Source organism: Macrotis lagotis, chromosome 1 (assembly GCF_037893015.1).
Source record: "Macrotis lagotis isolate mMagLag1 chromosome 1, bilby.v1.9.chrom.fasta, whole genome shotgun sequence".
In the NCBI taxonomy this organism is placed as follows: Eukaryota; Metazoa; Chordata; class Mammalia; order Peramelemorphia; family Peramelidae; genus Macrotis; species Macrotis lagotis.
In genome coordinates this window covers 52,356,600-52,374,049 of record NC_133658.1, presented here as the reverse complement: position 1 = coordinate 52,374,049, position 17,450 = coordinate 52,356,600, and the positions used below count along the sequence as shown (strand labels likewise).

At 41.4% G+C, this 17,450-nt stretch overlaps 1 protein-coding gene across 4 annotated transcripts in view; it reads right to left on the bottom strand.

Annotated features, from left to right (window-relative positions):
- The window catches only part of GALNS (galactosamine (N-acetyl)-6-sulfatase), a 60,755-nt gene that overhangs the window by 12,315 nt on the left and 30,990 nt on the right, over positions 1–17,450 (bottom strand). For all 4 annotated transcript variants that reach the window (XM_074201143.1, XM_074201148.1, XM_074201163.1 and 1 more), the window contains one exon: positions 6,040–6,161. In XM_074201143.1, the coding sequence (XP_074057244.1) occupies positions 6,040–6,161 (122 nt within the window). The remainder of the gene's footprint in view (positions 1–6,039; positions 6,162–17,450) is intronic.

Sequence of the window (17,450 nt, the reverse complement as noted above, 5' to 3'; positions counted from 1 at the left end):
TCCCTTTTACCTTGAAAAAAACCAAACAAACCAAAAACCCTCTTTTTAAAAAAATGGGACTTAATTCACCTTCTTTTCATTCTTGAAGAAGCACAAGGATAATAATGTTAACTTTTGTAGTAAATGCCGACAGTTCTTTGAATACCTCATGACACATGGCTAACTGATCTGAACATATATGACTGTAATTCATGTTCAACTTCATGCTGATTTGAATGACAAGATCATGGGGTTTTAAAATTGAAAGAGAATTCAAAGATCATTTAGCTTTGTCTCTTCTTCTACAGCACTTTGCCCAAGGTCACAGGGGAAGTGAAGGGCAGAATGAGCTTTGACTGTCACATCACCAGCATCACCCAGTTAGACTCCCTGCTGCAAACTTTACCTGGTTATCCAAAGTCCCTTCAAACTCAGCATTTCCAAAACTAAACCCTTCATCTCCATCTGACCTCTGCCACCTCCCCTGACTTCTCTCCCTTCCAAACCCTGTCTTTGAGAATTTCTAGAGGAAGCCTGGTATGGCAGATGCTGGTGGCCTTAGATGTTAGGAACACCTGGTTCAATCTCTACCTCAGACACTCATTGGTGAGCCATCTTCTTTAGGGTTCTTCTACTAGATAAGAACTCCCCTTGATGGCCAAATGGCCAAGTCCTTATCTTTTGAAACAAGTTTCAAAGTGCATGCCTGCTAAGTTTCTGATTCCAGTCTGAGAGATACCTTTAGTTCTCACCTCCTGGGCAGATTATAAACTCTGCCCTGAGTTCAGGTTAGCAGCTTTGTCCAGTTTCCCAAATTTTCTTTGATAACCCATCATTTAAGTATCTCCCCATTCAGGGTAATGAGATTCTACAAAATAGATTATACACAGATAAATTTATTTTATTTAATATTAATACAAACAGTAAGAGTAACAGATAATTTTCATGTAAAGAAAAAGGTTGTTTCCTTATACATCAGCAATCACCTAATCAGTTACCAAAACTTATCAATTTTTCCTCTGAAAATGTCCCATTCTTTCCTCTCTTTCATTCCCACTGCTAGAGCCTGCTAGTTCCTGCCATCATCACCTCATCTAGAATTATGCAACAGTCTCTTAGTTAGCTTCCTTGATTCTTTCCATCCCACTGTCCACTCTTCAGGTCTTCACTAGATTCAACTACCTTAGTATCCCTTTTGAATCACTCTCTTAAATACTATTGTGATATATGAAATGACAAGTTAGATGCTCTGAGAAAAATCTGTACAGACTCACATGAACTGAAGCAAAATGAAATGAGTAGAAGAACACTGTACAGTGAAATCAATATATCGCAAGATGATCAACTGTGAATGACTTAGTTTATCTCAGCAAGATAACTCTGAAGAGATTAAGATGAAAAAATGCTATCCATTCCCCAAGAAAGAATTGATGGGAGTTTGAATCCAGATAGAAGCATACTTTTTAACTTTATTGTTCTTGAGTTTTTATTTTGGTCTATGTTGTCTTTTACAACATGACAAATATGGAAATGTTTTCCATAACTAAATACGTATAACCTATATCAAATTGCTTGCCTTCTCAATGAGAGGGATAGGGAGAAAGGGAGAGAATTTGGAACTCAATTTTAAAAATGAATGTTGAAAACAGGTAATTAGAGAAAAATAAAACACTAAATTAAAAAAAATCTGAATCACTTTTACTCAAAAACAGGAATCGTGAGCTTCTTGTTTGGTTAGACTATAAGCTTCTCAAGGGCAAGACAAAACTTTATTTTGATCTATCCATAGACCTAGTACAATGAGGGGAACATAATGGGAATTTAATAAATGCTTATTAATTTGCTGAAATGCTCCCAACTAGTCCCCCAATAATATAAAATATCAAGCCTTAAAATGTATTGTTTTTTCTTCACATATACATATATTTTTCCTTTGCCTTTTTTTTCCTCATTGGCCATTATGATGGTTTCCTCAGTGAACTACCATACTCCCTCCTTCCAGAAAAATCTGGGAAATTTAGAATTGAAGAGGCCTCAATGGTTATTGAGTTCTACCCTGACACATGAGAAGGATCAATATTTTTTTCCCTAAACCCAAAAAGTGTCAACCAGCCTCTGTCTGAAGACTCAAAGGTGGGAGAGTCCACCCATTCCTAGGGTAGTGCAATATTTCAACAAATGTTTACCACACACCTATTGAACTGGGTAGACCCTGTCTGCAAAGAGGTTGAGGTTGAGATTCCTTTACCTTTTTGTATTTCGTGGATTGTTTATTGACTTTGTTTCCAGTTACCTATAGAAATTGGCCTAGTGTCCCCTGAAGACACACCACTCATTGCTATCATTTCTGATTGACAAACCACAGCAATACCATTGTCTCTTACACTTGGAGACATGGGAATAAAAAGGAACCTTTCTCCTCTTTGTTGATTCTGAAAAGATAACTATTACATTTCATTCATTCTGTTAAAGTGGTCTATAAAAGGGGCAGCTAGGTGGCACAGTGGATAGACTACTGACCCTGGAGTCAGGAGGACCTGAATTCAAATTCAGCTTCAGACACTTAGCCCTTTTTCTAGCTGTCACTTAACCCCACTGCCTTGCCCCCCCCCCAAAAAAAAAGGTCCATAAGAGACTTACTGGTCACTAGATATATTTTTTTAAATTTATTTATTTAAGGCAATAGGGTTAAGTGACTTGCCTAAGGTCACACAGCTAGGTAATTATTAAATATCTGAGGCTGGATTTGAACTCAGGTCCTCTTGACTCCAGGGTCGGTGCTCTGTCCACTATACCACCTAGCTGCCTCCATTAGATACCTTTATAGCAGTTTCATAACTTGTCTTAAACACCTGACTGCAACTCATTATATTCTCTAAACACAAACATAAAAACACCATATAGTGCATTTAAATCCTCTAGCATAACTCGTTTTTACTCATGATTCAACAGATAAATTCAGCTCAATAATCAGATCATGCTGGCCAACTCATGCCAACTACTTAATAAACTACAATAAGGGCTGGCAACTGAAAAAGCCAACAACAGAATGGGATGTCCTCACTAAGGCAGTGGTCAAAAGAAGTAGATAGTTAAGCCTGCTAACCAAAGGCAAACATCTGACACACTGGTTTCTTGGTAAATTCTCCACTAACTAGTCCAGGATATGCTTTAAGGCAGCGTTGTATCCAACTTCATACTTGTACTTTTATTTGGATAGGCTCCAGCCCAATATAATATGGTATAACATACCATATCATAATATAAAATATAAGTAATATAATGACAATATATTTATAGAGAATGTAATAATCCATGTATTATTATATACAATCCAGAAAAAGGGGAAAGAGGTTAATCAGGTCCAAATTACTTTTGACTTCATTGGGAACTGCAAGACTTTGAAGGCTTAGCTTAACTGAAAAAGTCTCTTTACAACCAAACTTAGAACTAACAGTAAGCCTTGGGGTTTTGGGCCTTTCAGAGGGTCATCCTTCTCTGCAGAGTTGGTTTTAAAAATAATGATACACTTTCAGATCCTGAAGGTGTCTGAACCTCAATGACTAAAGATTTTCAACTACAGCTCCCCCAGGCAAAGTGAGAATTTTGTATTCTGTCACAACAGTCAGCTGAAGGAGAGTCAGGAATAGCAATGAAAATGAGAGAACCAGAGAAAAAAGGGTGAACAGGTGTTGCTGAGAGGAGTTATTGGGGGAAAAAAATCCCCCTGTGAACACAAAATTATTCTGTGCACTGAAGAGCAGAACTGCGTGGCCCAAGTCCAGGGTCATTACATTAATTGACACTTTTAACCTCTAGGTAGTCCCAGGAGAGCCAATCAGGCCCGGGCTGGAGGCCCCGTCCTCGTCCCAGGTGTGGCCGGCCCTGGTTCATTTAATGTAATTGGGCCTTGGCAATCTGCTCAGCTCTCCTCCTCCTCCCAACGACTCAATGTGGAGCCCGCTGTGTTATTAACGCCACCATCCAAGCCCTACAGTGACATTCCTGTTGGGGGAGGTTAACGAGGAAGGGAGGGGGGAAGCTCGGCCTTTAACATATTGCTTTTTCCTGCTCCCACAATCTCATTTTAATCTTCCAGATCTCATCGCCATGTGGTCCTTAGCTCTGAGGTCTCCAGCGCAGGCTTGTTACTAATTGTGAGTCCTTCAAAGGGAAATTAAGACGCTTCATTGCTTCCCATTTTTCTTTACACTTACTTCTAATGGTAATGGTCACCGAGTGTCTTGGCAAAATGAAGCAAGGTCTGTTTGCCAGAAACAAAGCGGCAAGAGTCAAAAGAGGGATGTCTTAGACATTCCCAAACTGTCTTAAGTCTGAGTCTGAGCTCTGAATCCAAGGATACTTGGATGGTGCAGGGGCTCTCTAATGTGGGGTCCATGGAGCCTGGGGCTCCCCAGTGTGACTGGAGGAGAGAGTGGGTGAGTTACAAACTCCTGACTGTGAAAAAACCAGTGTGGTCCCCAGGCAGGGGTGAGAACAGCCTCCTGGGGTACCTGCCCTGGAGGGCTGCCTCTGGAGTTTCCAGCTGGTGCTCTAACTGGTGGGAACTTTTATCTACTGTGCCTTCCTCCTGATGTTTCTTATTGAGTGACACTCGGCTGAACCTTGATACTAGAGTCCAGTGCCCTTCAAAGGATTTTTCTTTTGTCCAGATCATTTGAGATTTCTCTGCTTCACTTTTCATATAAAGGATGGGGTGATACATTTGGACCTTGTGGATCCAATTAATAGTCTGTGTTATGCCTCACTATCTGCCAAAGATAACAGACTCGAGTTACGTTGCACAATAAGCTATCATGTTTGTTATCAGACAAATTCATACTTCTGGAAGTTCGGTCCTCTGGGAAGGGACTTTAAAAAAGCAGAACTCTCTTTCCATCGAGGGTGCCAGGTTGGACTGATTTCCCAAGGCCTATGTGGAGGCGCGAATGTGTAGATGGCCTCCAACCCCCGGGCTTCTGGATTTCATGAGACTTTTGTTTCTTCAACTGAAGTGTCTACTCATGGTTCTTAGTTGTATGTTCCATTTGTTACTCAGCCCAGTCAGGACTTGAACCCAGATTTCCTGATGCCAAGTCCAGGGCTCTTTTACTAGATCATGCTTCAGTGGAGAGAGGAAGAGAAGAGAGCACCCTGAATCCACACCTTTTAGCCTAATTCAACACATTTTCTTCTTTAGCTTCTGGCACCTCCAAGAAAGGGCTATATGCAAATACCACCTCTGATCAAGGCAGGTTACTTTGCCCTCAGTATCCTTATCTGTAAAATGGGGCTAAGAATACATGTACTGTGGGGCAGTGGATAGGGTACCAGTTCTGAAGTCAAGAGGACCTGGGTTCCAATCCAGCCTCAGACATGTCATACATGTCATAGCTGTGACCTTGGGTAAGTCACTTAACCTCCTTGCCCTCCCCTCCCACCCCAAGACTGCAGTGAGAAAAGCCCTTAAAGCACTCTATTAATGCAAGCAAGGGTTAAAAACCATATTAAAAGCAATACACAGAGAAGAATCTATTAGGGCAAATTATCCTAAAAGGATCTTTCAGTCCAAAAGATAAGATTTTTTTCTTCCCCAAAAGGGGGAAAGTCATCACAGAGATGATGTTCCTTCATGCAGATTCCTGGCTCTAGTTCCCTAAAACTCCATGACCAATAGCAAGGAAAATAATATCACACATGGATATAGGGCTTTAAGATTTTTTCAGATACTCCATGAGCATTTTCTGATTTAATCATTATACAAACATGTAAATATTGGGAAGGGAAGTGTCATCATTCCCATTTTACAAATGAGGAAAATGGAGAATGAGAAATTTTCAGTGACTTAGTAGAGTCACAGAGTCATTCAATACCTGAGGAAGGATTGGAAATCAGGTCTTCCTGATGCCAAGCCCCAAAGTCTAGCCATGCCACCCCTTATTCCCTTGACTCAATTCATTTCCCTTAGTCAGTTCTTTCCAACATTGCCTGGAGGCTGCAGAAATGGGCAAGGAACAAGATAATGTCAAATTATGGTAATTTTTTAAAAAATGTGCTTACCTGATTGGGTATTTCTCCCCTGGATCTCTTCCCAGGTGGAAAAGCAGGGGCAATTTTGTATGTTCTTCTTGGTTGTGGGTGGTTACTCCAGAGACATTCTGCCCAGGGCAGAAATCAATGCCCTGCAAGGGAGAAGACAGGTTGAAAGGGGTTCTGATTCGGAAGAGGGGGGTGGTTTAACTGTACTATGTGACAAATGACCCAGGAAAAGATAAAAAAGATGCAGCCAATGCCATGATTCTTGATTTTTCTCTGCCTTGGTTAGAAAAGGAGGGAGAGAAGGGGGGAGAATGAGTAAGAGTCAGAGACAGAAAGGAGAGAGAGAGAGAGAAGAGGAGAGAGAGGGAGAGGGAGAGGGAGAGGAGAGGGAGAGAAAATGATCTGATGATGACAGAGACAGAAGCTAGCTTTGAGTTTCAGTTGAGAATCAAGTCCAAGTGTTGGGAGGAGGAAAAGAAGACAGATTTACAAAGACTCCAGAAATGATGATAAGAAAGGAATTTCAGTGCTCAAGGACCTGGACCAGAATTCTGAGCAACTCCATCCATGAGGCTCCTATAGCAACCTGGAAACACGTAAAAAAATAAAAAGTTAATGTGTTTTTCCTAATTCCAAATGGGAGATCTGCTTTGAAACTGTAACTTCTTGGAATTTTGTTGCAGTATAAATGAAAGCATATGAACTAGTCCCTCTGTTAGGTATTTTTTAGGGCAAGAGTGTTGGACTGGGAGTCAGGAAGTCTTGAATTCCAACTCTCACTGTGTGATCCTGGGCAAGTCACTTTCTCCCTCTCAATGTCAGCTTCTTCGGGGGAGGGGAGTAATTATAGCACCTAGCTTCCAGGGGTGCTGGGATGATCAGATGAGGACATACATTTAGATGGTACTTTGCAAACCTTAAACCACTGTAGAAATGTTAGCTACTATTTGTAGGTGGCACAGTAGATAGTCAGGAAGACTGGAGTTCAAATCTGGTCTCAGACCCTTAGTAGCTGGGTGATCCTAGGCAGGTCACTTTAGCTTTGTCTGCCTCAGTGTCCCCTTTGATAAAATGAAGATAATAACAGGACTGTCCCAGGATTAATGTAAGGGTAGAATGAGCTCATGATAAAGCACGTGGCACAATGACACTGTTACAGAAATTTATTATTATTACTGAGGCAGCATAGATTTTGCCCTTTATTAGGACAACAGAAACCAAGACCCTGAGTGGTAGAGCCAGGGAGGAGTATCTCTCAGGCCCCAGAAAAATCAGCCTCCTTCCCCCCAAGAAGAGCCAAGGAGCAGAAGATCCTAGCCCTTTCCATTTGCCAGGGATGTGCTAAGGTCTGCCTTCATGACTGCTTCCAGCCTCTGTTCTTCCTTACACTGGATGGCACATGTGACCCAGCCTTTGGGGCACCATCTTCCAGAGGCCAGGTAAATTGGGTGGCTGTGATGGGCTCTGTGCTGGCCTCGTTCGAGGAGGAGGAGGAGGAGGAGGAGGAGGAGGATCTCGGCTTCAGATGCAAGGAGTCCCCCTCTCTGCCTCTTTAATCCTCAAGGTGAGGCAGGTAGCGACAATCCTTTCCTACTTTCCTCATGCCATCTTCAAGTTGCCTATTGGACTTTCACTATTTTCCCCTATGAGATAACCCTTGATGGTAATTTTACACATGGCTTTTAGCTATATTTAAAATATTTGGAGGAGGTGGGAATTGAGCTGGGGTGGAAAAGAGTGAATTTGGTTTGCTGAGCCTCACATACTCCTTGAGACCAACCTTTCAAAAAGGGAATAGGAGGCTTTTGGGGGGGGTTTGTTTTTGTTTTTTTTTTCTTTACAAGGCAATGGGGTTAAGTTTCTTGCCCAAGGTCACACAGCTAGGCAATTATTATGTGTCTGAGGGAGGATTTGAACTCAGGCCCTCCTGACTCCAGGACCAGTGCTCTATCCACTGTGCCACCTAGCTGCCACTGATAGGAGGCTTTTTAATGCCTTTCTTGGGGCTATCTCCTAGTCTTGGTAGAGGCTAAGCTCAATCAATGCATCTGTTTCCCAGCCCCTGAAAGGTTTAACTTCTGAGCTCACAGGTGTATGAAAATGATACTTATTCTGGGAAAAGGGAAAAAGCCCCTTAGAAATCTGAGCCTGCTAATACCTTAGAAAAGAAATGATCATGCAAAGAGGGGTCCCCAGGCTTACCAGGAGTTGGCAACTCCATGAGGTTTTTTAAGCTGTCTTTTTTTTAAACAATTTCTGCTAACATGGTGAACTATTTATTATAGTCTGTTACCCCGAGAGAGAATGAAGCACTAACCTGACATGCGGTGAATGGTAATACTTAAATGGGGGGTTCGGGGTGCTGGGGGTGAAGCAGCTGGAGCACGTACTCACAAAGCAAAACCCCCCACAAGGTTTCCTGTGGATACTGGTGGGATGTGATTGGCAAACAATTTTCTAAAATATCCTGTGTTTTAAATGGACATCTGGTCAGTGGAGCAGTTAATATTCTGCTTTTCAATAAAGCAAGAAGGTGAAAAGCCCGTGAAATCCCATTTATCTGCACCGAGCTATGGATTCCTGAATCAGTGGCTGGAAAAATCAGGGGGCTGACTTGATAAGTTGGACAGGGGGCCAATGATGGATTTTAAATGGATACAGAAATGGATGACCTTTTTCCCTTTTAGTAGTTGGGGCTCTGAAGATCAAATAAAGATTGAATTGTAGGGGAAAATAGCAGAATTTAACGTAAAAGGAAAGCTGAACAGTTTAACAGAGAGATATCAAAGCCAAGGCCGAGTGTACAAATTATAATTTGGATGCAAATCAAATAAGCTATTTAATTAAGATGCCTGCTAATTGGTACAGGATTTCTTTCTCACAAATACTATAGTCTGAGGGAAGACCTTGTCCTCTTGGGTATTAGTGTCTGATCTGCTTCTGTTTACAATCCCTTCCTCCCCCTCACTTGTCATGTAAGGAAAATCACACAAACAGGTCCAGATAATTTCCTAGGTTTATTCATGTCCTGGTGACTAAAGGGCAAGAGTGGAGTAGGATGGTAGGGGAAAGAGACCTTGGGAAAGTGGTTGTTCCCCTTTGAACCTCAGGCTCCTCATCAGTAAAAGGTTGGCAAGACCATCTAAGGAGGCTGTGTTCCAGGCCAGAATTCCTAAGCCCAAGGAGTTTTCAGAATGCTGTATACCCGAACAGCAACATGGGGTTGATGATCAACCTTGATGGACTTGTTTATTTCATAAGTGCAACCATCAGGGATAATTTTGGGGATCAGTGATGGAGAATACCATCTGTATCCAGAGAAAGAATTGTGGAGTTTGAACAAAGACCAAAGACCTTTAATTTAAAAAAAAAACAGTATCTTATTATGTAATCTTGCTATCTCTTATATTTTATTTTTTCTTAAGGATATGATTTCTTTCTCAACATTCAACACATTCAATTTAGATCAATTTTATAGCATGGAAATAATGTAAAGACTAACAGACTGCATTCTGGGGGGGCTGTAAAATTCAAAAATAAATAAATTTAAAAGAAGATTTGTTCATTCAAAAACTGGGTCTAGTTTCCTTCATCAGTAAAGGTGGGAGTGGACCAAGACGCTCTCCATGGTCCTAGGTATCAGGAGATTCTCTTTACAAGTAACTATCCTAGGTAGACCTTAGGAATGACACAAAAATAGATAAAAGCTTTCCACAATGTTGACAGTCCAGACAAATACTGATAACTTAAATGATGGGCAGAATGGGATGCAGAAGACAGGCTGGATTTCAGAGTCAGGGAGCTTGTCCTTTACTCTGCTACCCTGTAGAAAACATTTGAACTTTGCTAGACTTCAGTTTCCCCAGGTATAAAAGGAAAGGATTTGGGTCAAATTGATTTCTAAGGTTCCTGAACCTACAAATTCCAAGTATAAAGTATTAGGGGACATTCAAGTGAGAGAGAAGTCATTTCTGGCAAGAGAGGTAGGGAAGCAAAGGCTGGTGTTAGAGAGATGATGGGGTGCAGTAGCGAGAGATCTGGACCTGGAGCCACAGAGACCTGGCATGAATCTCACATCTAGTAAATAGCAAGTCCCTCAATATCTCTGAGCCTATTTCTTCTTCTGAAAAATGGGAAATACAAATTTTCACAGTCCATCTCTCTTCACAAAAAGAGATAATGTATATAAAAATATATGGCAGATTTTAAGTTACTAATTAGTATAGATAGATAGAGCACTGGCCCTGGAGTCATAAAGATAGTCGTGTGTTTTTCAGTCATATACAACTCTTTGTGACCCCTTTGGGGTTTTCTTGGCAGAGATACTGGAATGGTTTATCATTTCCTTTTGCATTCAATTTTCAAATGAGGAACGGAGGCCAATAGGTTGACTAGGGTCATACAACTAATAAACATCTGAGAATGGATTTGGATTCATAAAGATGAATCTTCCTGATTCCAAAGCTAAATTTAAATCCAGCTTCAGATACTTACTAGCTATGTGACCCTGGGCAAGTCACTTAACCTCCATTTATATTAATCCACTGGAGAAGGAAATGGCAAACTACGCCAGCATTTTTGCCAGGAAAACTCTATGGACAGTATATGGTCCACAGGGTCACAAAGAGTTGGACATACTGAATAACTGCACAATAGTAATAATAAAAGAAGCTTTTAACAAGGAGGTATATTCACTGGATCTAGAAGGAAAGCTAGAAAATGGAGGTGAGCAGGGAGAGGATGTTCTAGGCAGAAAGAAGAGTATGATCAAAGGCCTGAGAGGGCAGCTTGGGTTGAATCTGGAGAAGATACATCATTTCTCTTCTACTTCTCTTAGTCTATGACAGAAGGGACCAGCTAGAAAGTCATGGATATGCTAGGATGGTCCCATGAGTCTGCTGCCTTGAAAACAGGTGTTCAGACAGACTTGGAACATCAGCCATGGTGACGTTAAACAAGACAATGATTTGACTTCATGGGATCACAGATTTGTAGTTGGAAGGAGACCTTGGATCTAGTCCAATCCCCTTGTGTTACTAATAAAGAGTGACAGGAGTTACCAAAGTTTATGCAGGTAAGTGACAGCAGTAAGCAGACTGTTCTTTTCTAGCATCACTGGAGGTGAGAGAGGAGAAAGGGCAAAGAAGAAGCAATTATGTCTGTAACCAAGATCACCTCAGCACCTGGCAAGCCAGAGGCACTAAATGATGCCCACTGATGAGTAAAACAACCCAGAATCACTGAGCTCTGTGTGAGAATGGCACCTACATGAAGCCAGTCTAAACTAGAAAGCCCATTCAAAAAGGCCTGGTTATCATACAAGAGCTCATTTCTTCAACCCCTCCCCTTCTGTCAAAAAGCCCCATAAAAAACAAAACTGCTCTGGTGAAACAGCCTCACACATCTCCAGAGCGAAGGAACCATGAATACCAGGATGTCAATACAGACATGAGACCCAACAGCCCCTTGAGCTGGCAGGCCCTTCTATGAGAATGAACACTGGATCCTCTGTGTTAAGAGTCAAGTCTCCAGGTTCCAAAAGAAAGACCACACACCCCTGAAAATGTGATGGAATGGAGAGAATCCTCCTGGGACAGGAGGGGATGCCACAGGACTGGGAGGTGACCCCATAGCCCACCCTCCCTCACAGCTACCCTCGTGGGCTTCCGAGGCCTTCAGAGCAGGGACAGACATAAGAAAGTGCTGTGGTTAGTCAGCCTTGGCAGCCACATCAGCCCCACTGAACAAAAATCACTTCTAATGTGTTAACTGTCTGGAAGGGCCTGGAAAAAGGGGGCGAATCGAAAAGTCTCTATCGGCTCTCAAGCAGAAGGGATCGATGGCTGCCTGGCAGGCTCGGAGGACCACAATCAAATGTCATTATTTGTGAGGCTATACTTGACTTCACAGCTCCCTCCTTCCCCCCCTTGAGTTTAATCGATCCCTGGATGTAGAGGAGAAGGGCAATCAAAATAGACTGGAGCAGGAATAACCCCTTTGGCATTTTACATGAGAACAATGGTGTCTTCAGAAGGAAGGAGGGGGAAGAAACAGACCAGGGAGAGAAGAGAGGAACCTTTTAAGGACACAGCAGCCCTTCCTAAGAAGCACAAGGTGGCTAGGGACCATCAGCCCACAAACTGGAAATCTGGATAATCAGACCTGCTGCCTGCCAGACTAGGAATGCTGCAGAAGAATGCTTGCCTTTCTCTTGGATTAGAGAGGTCAACAGTTCAGATCAAATTTTATTAAAAAAAAACAAACTCCAAATTATTTGACTGCATTGGAAATTTGATAAAACAAATATTCAACAAATGCTTATTAAGCACCCATTATGTACATCTTTCTTATCTCTAGCTTCCTTCAAAGTTTGCTCAGGTGCCACCCATTAGAAATCAATCAACCAGGGCAGCTAGGTGGCATAGTGAATTAGAGCACCAGCCCTGGAGTTGGGAGGAGCTGAGTTCAAATCCAAGCTCAGACACTTAATCATTACCTAGCTGTGTGACTTTGGACAAGTCATTTAACCCCATTGCCTTGCCAAACCAAAAAAAAAAAAGAAATCAATCAAAGGATAAGCAATCATTTCTTTGCAAGGGCCACTTAAATTTACTTTGTCATACTTTATCTTTCCCTTCCTTCCTCCTGTCCCCTCCAGAAGGCAAGCAATTTGATTTTGATTAGACATGTGAGGTCATGCAAAACCTATTTCCATATTAGTCTTATAACTTACTTTGTATATTATACTCTGGCCTGGATGCAGAGAAGTATGGGCACAGAGAAATAATGTTAATTGGAAATAAATTTTTGGGGGTGGTTAGGTGGTGCAGTGGATAAAGCACCAGCCCTGGAGTCAGGAGTACCTGGGTTCAAATCCAGTCTCAGACACTTAATAATTACCTAGCTGTGTGGCCTTGGGCAAACCACTTAACCCCATTTGCCTTGCAAAAAACCTAAAAAAAATAAAAAAAAAGAAACAAATTTTTGTAATCTTTTCTGCACTTTTAAAATGTTTAAATCCTGTAATCTCTATATACATACAAACATATATATATATATACATATATATATATATATATATGTATATATATATATAGGGAACTGATTTCTGTAACCTTCTCTGCACTATTAAAATGTTTCCTCTTGACATTTACTTTGACCCTGGTCATGTGTTCACCCGTGGGTCAAACTAAATTACACAGGCATGAGATACTATTATGACCTTAACCAGGTAGGAGACCCTCCAAGACATGACACCAACTCCCCCAAAATGCTGCTCCTTCCACAGTCCCTGGAGGGGCATTTAAGGGAATTCTGGGTTGTGTCTCCTCCTCTCTCTTTCTGTGAGTTAATCAGCAGCTGGTCTGTCAGTTTAAACTATCTGGCCCAAACCTGTAAAGAATCCTTAACTTCTCACTTCCTCTATTTTCTCTATGTTTTATTAAATCTCACCCCAAAGGGGTCAGAAGGTTGTGAGCTTTTCACTTAGACTGAACCAATCATTTGCCATCAGGTTTACTTGTCTCTTAAGAGAGCTGTGATTCTTTTCTGTCCTCAGAGCCCCAGCACCTAGAATAATGCCAACACAGAATAGGAGCTTAACAAATACTTCCATTCAAATGAACAAGCAACAGGGAGGAAAAGTCATGGTGCACTTACAGAAGAGCCAGTCGTATTGTTAGAAAACCCACTTTCAGGTCCCAGCTCAGCTGAAGCAGCAATATTCTTCAATAAGCTTAGCTCCTCTCAGCAATACAATGATCAAAGACAATCCCAAGGGACTAATGATGCAGCAGACTATCCACCTCCAGAGAAAACTGATATTTAGTGAATACAGACTGAGGCATGCTATTGTTCACTTTCTTTCTTTCCTTTTATCTGATTGTTCTTGGACAAAATGCCTAATATGGAAATGTTTTACATAATTGCACATGTGTAAGTTATATCTGATTGCTTAGCGACTCAAGAATTTGGATCTCAAAATTTTTTTAAAAATGTTAAAAAATTTACTGAGTTAACAAAGACAATGGGACCTTGGTTTGTTCATCTACAAAATCGGCATGATAATACTCTGTAAGACCAACTCAATGGACCAACAAGAGAAAATCATAATGTAAACTTTGAAGTGCTATATAATTTTGGTCTATGATTATCAATTACAAATGTAATGATACTCAATAGGGTTGGCTATAAAATATCATCTTTTGGTTCCCAAAACCAATTCCATAGCTACAGAAAAAAGGAAACATGTCCAAATACAGGTACCTATAAAGACAACCTGGGGCTAGTTCATATTCTGCCTAATCTGATCACAACTTTAATATGAGTCTGGTTTTGGGGCAGCACATCTTAGGTTAGATAAGAGGACTGTAGTCCAGCTCATAAAATACTGTTTAAAGTTACTTAAGGATGTGTTGCTCAAAGATAACAGTGAAAAATAACAGCAGTTAGTCAATCAACAAGCATTTATTAAGCTCTTACTATTTACCAGACATAAGGAAAAACAAGTCACCCCCCCCAAAAAAACCCAAATAAACAAACCCTCCCTCCAGGGTCCTGATTTCCAATGAAGTGGACAGGGCCCAAAGGAGCCAAAAAAATGTAGATAGAACAAAAGAAAATCCTCTTTACCATTCTCATTTTCTGATTCTCTCTCTTTATTACTCCCAGGGTGTTTCCCCTCTCTTCTCATCCCCCCCCTCCCTCCCCATCTTTTCACCCCCAGCTATTCTGTCTTCTCACCTGATCTTCCTAAAGGTTTTGGGAAATGCTTTATAGGCATCTCCTTTCTATTATCATCTCACTGGTGACAAGGGAAGCCCAAGTACAAAAGGATGAAAACCTATGTAATTAAGTCGATGGCTCAGGTTTCTTTCTGCTTAACTGGCTCCATGGCTAGGGATACAGGGACAAAGTGTGTACTTTGTCTTAAAAAAAAAAAAATGTTTCCAGGTCATGGCTCTGATGTCCCACAAAAGGAAGTCCTGAGCTTCCTTTGTGATGAAATTGGTTTGAGAAACTGGTCACTCCAGTTTGGCTAGGATAACTCAAACTCCATCAATAATATTGATAACAGACCCACCAGTAACAAGGATTCAAGTCAGTAGCAATTAAGTCTGGTGAAAGGGGAAAAAAGGAAAAAAATGAGAGGGAGGGGGGAAGAAAGAGAAGAATGGTAAAATAGCCAATGTTCTGAAACCTTTTCCATGTAAGAGCTGTAATTAATGTCTGCGAGACATGAGAAGAATTGGAACAAATTTCAGCTCCTGCCTCCTCTGCGTGTTGTTAATGGCTATTTTGTCCACTAATGTGTTCCAATTTTACCCCCATCAACCACATGTGATACAAACTGCAGGAAATCAAATGAATTTTTAATCATTTCTCTGATGTACAGTATAATGCTGACTTTTATCAGCCGGTAGTTAAACAAAGACTTGGAAAGAAATAAATATTGCTTAATTGCACAACTGCCACTGCTCACAGTAGGAGAATCTTTGAAATGAATAACTGAACCCCATTCTTGTAGTTCTACACAGATTCAGTTGGATATAGGCAGGTTTGTGTTGATTTTTGCCTTGTGGGGGTGTTTAGGTAGAAAAAAATATCCTTTTTTTTAATTCTATGCAGAGAAATAAAATGCATTTTTGAAACAAGAGTTGCCCTCTACCACGTAAACAACTTTATCCTGGTGGGAAGAGAAGGGAACAAAACAAATTCCTTCCATTCTTTGTTTGTCCAAGACAGGAGACCAACTTGTAGAGCTGCACTTTGAATACATTCATTTGTCCTCTCACAGGACACAAATGTGAATCTACTTCAAGATTCTGTGTCATTGGTACCCTACAAATAGGGCCCTTGGGCTCAACCGGCTGCCCAGAAAGCCTTGAACCCCACCTGAGTCCAGGGACGGAAAGGACGACTCTCCAATTCACTTCTTCCTTCTTTCAAACATATTCATGCCCTAACTAGGGAAGTTACCTGTTTGTTTTCAGCCATGAATACTGTTGGCATTTAAAAAAAAAATCTATTTTGCCCCAAGGGCTTACCAGCTCTCCTAAAAACTATAACATAGTTGTAATAATTATGGTCACAATGACCTTGCAGCACCAATTATCCTGCTATAGAAATTATTCAAAGCGGTCCCCTAACGCGCTGGCTTCATTTCTGAGAGTATAATCATCTCGGTGTACTACGGTGAGAAGGCCTGCCAATTAGTCCCCAAATATACAGCGAGAAAGGAACAAATTCAAGGCATGAGCAGGAGGCAGCTTAGGACAAGACCCAGAAAAATGGGTGGAAATGGAAATAGAAATGATGTTTTTTTTGAAGAAGAACTCAAAACTCAGAAATGTTTGGACCTGAGATTTACAAAATAACAGAGGACCTTTCTAAGTAAAGAGGATATTCAAGACCGATGTATCTTGGGCATGTTGGCCATTTCTAAGGAAATCTGGAGCAGGTTTCCTGGACCAAGCAGAAACTGAACTGGGCCTTGGGGGAGGAAGGAGAGTTTAGCATGCTGACGTGAAGACAGTACATTTCAAGCAGCAGCCTGGACAGGTGGATGGGGGAGTAGGGGTGGGAAGATACTACCAACATTGAGGGAAAGAGTGGAAGATAAGTCTGAACAAATAGGTTGGAACCAAACCGTGGAGACTTAGAAGGTTAGGCTAACGCTGTGTGTTGTATCTCCTCAGACAGCACTATCTTGGAGAGCAGGTGAGGGTGGGACATCAAAAGGATTATTTTGGTGGCCAAGCTCAGTGAGGACACATGGGAGAAGGGAGATGCTGGAGGTAGGGAAACCAGTTAGGAGGTCAGGGGTGATGAAGGCCAAGAAGAGGAAGGGTAGTAGCAATATGAGTTGAGAGAGACTGATGTCAGGACAGATAGGACTAGGCAGATGACCACATGTTCAGGGCAAAGGTGGGGAGGTGTCCTGCACAACATGGGACCGGAGGATCAGCCATCAATGGAAGGAGGGTCAGTTAGGAACAGAACAACTCAAGGTCAGTTACAGAGAGATGCCATTTAAAGAAATTCAATTAGAAAAATATTGAATATATACTATGCATGAGGCTTGGTTTGAGGGACTAGGGATACGTGTCTTCTCTGCCAAACTTTCAGAAATAGTCACATTGAGTCAGGGTTCCATCCTGCTGCATGCCAAGACAGGTTACTGACCCCCTTAGTGGTTGATCCTTTAAGAAGTGCAGCAGTAAGGAGAAAAAGGCTGAGGACAGACACCCCAATATTAGGAGGCTGGAGGAGGAGAATGAATCAGGGAAGGAGATTGAGGGATGATCAGTCTGGGATTACAAGAACCAGGAAAAAGTAAAGTCACTTATCAGTGACTTTAAGCAAGGGTGGCCAAGTGTTGAACACTACAAAAAACCAGAAGGTAAGGATTAAGAAAACATTGGATTGAGGAG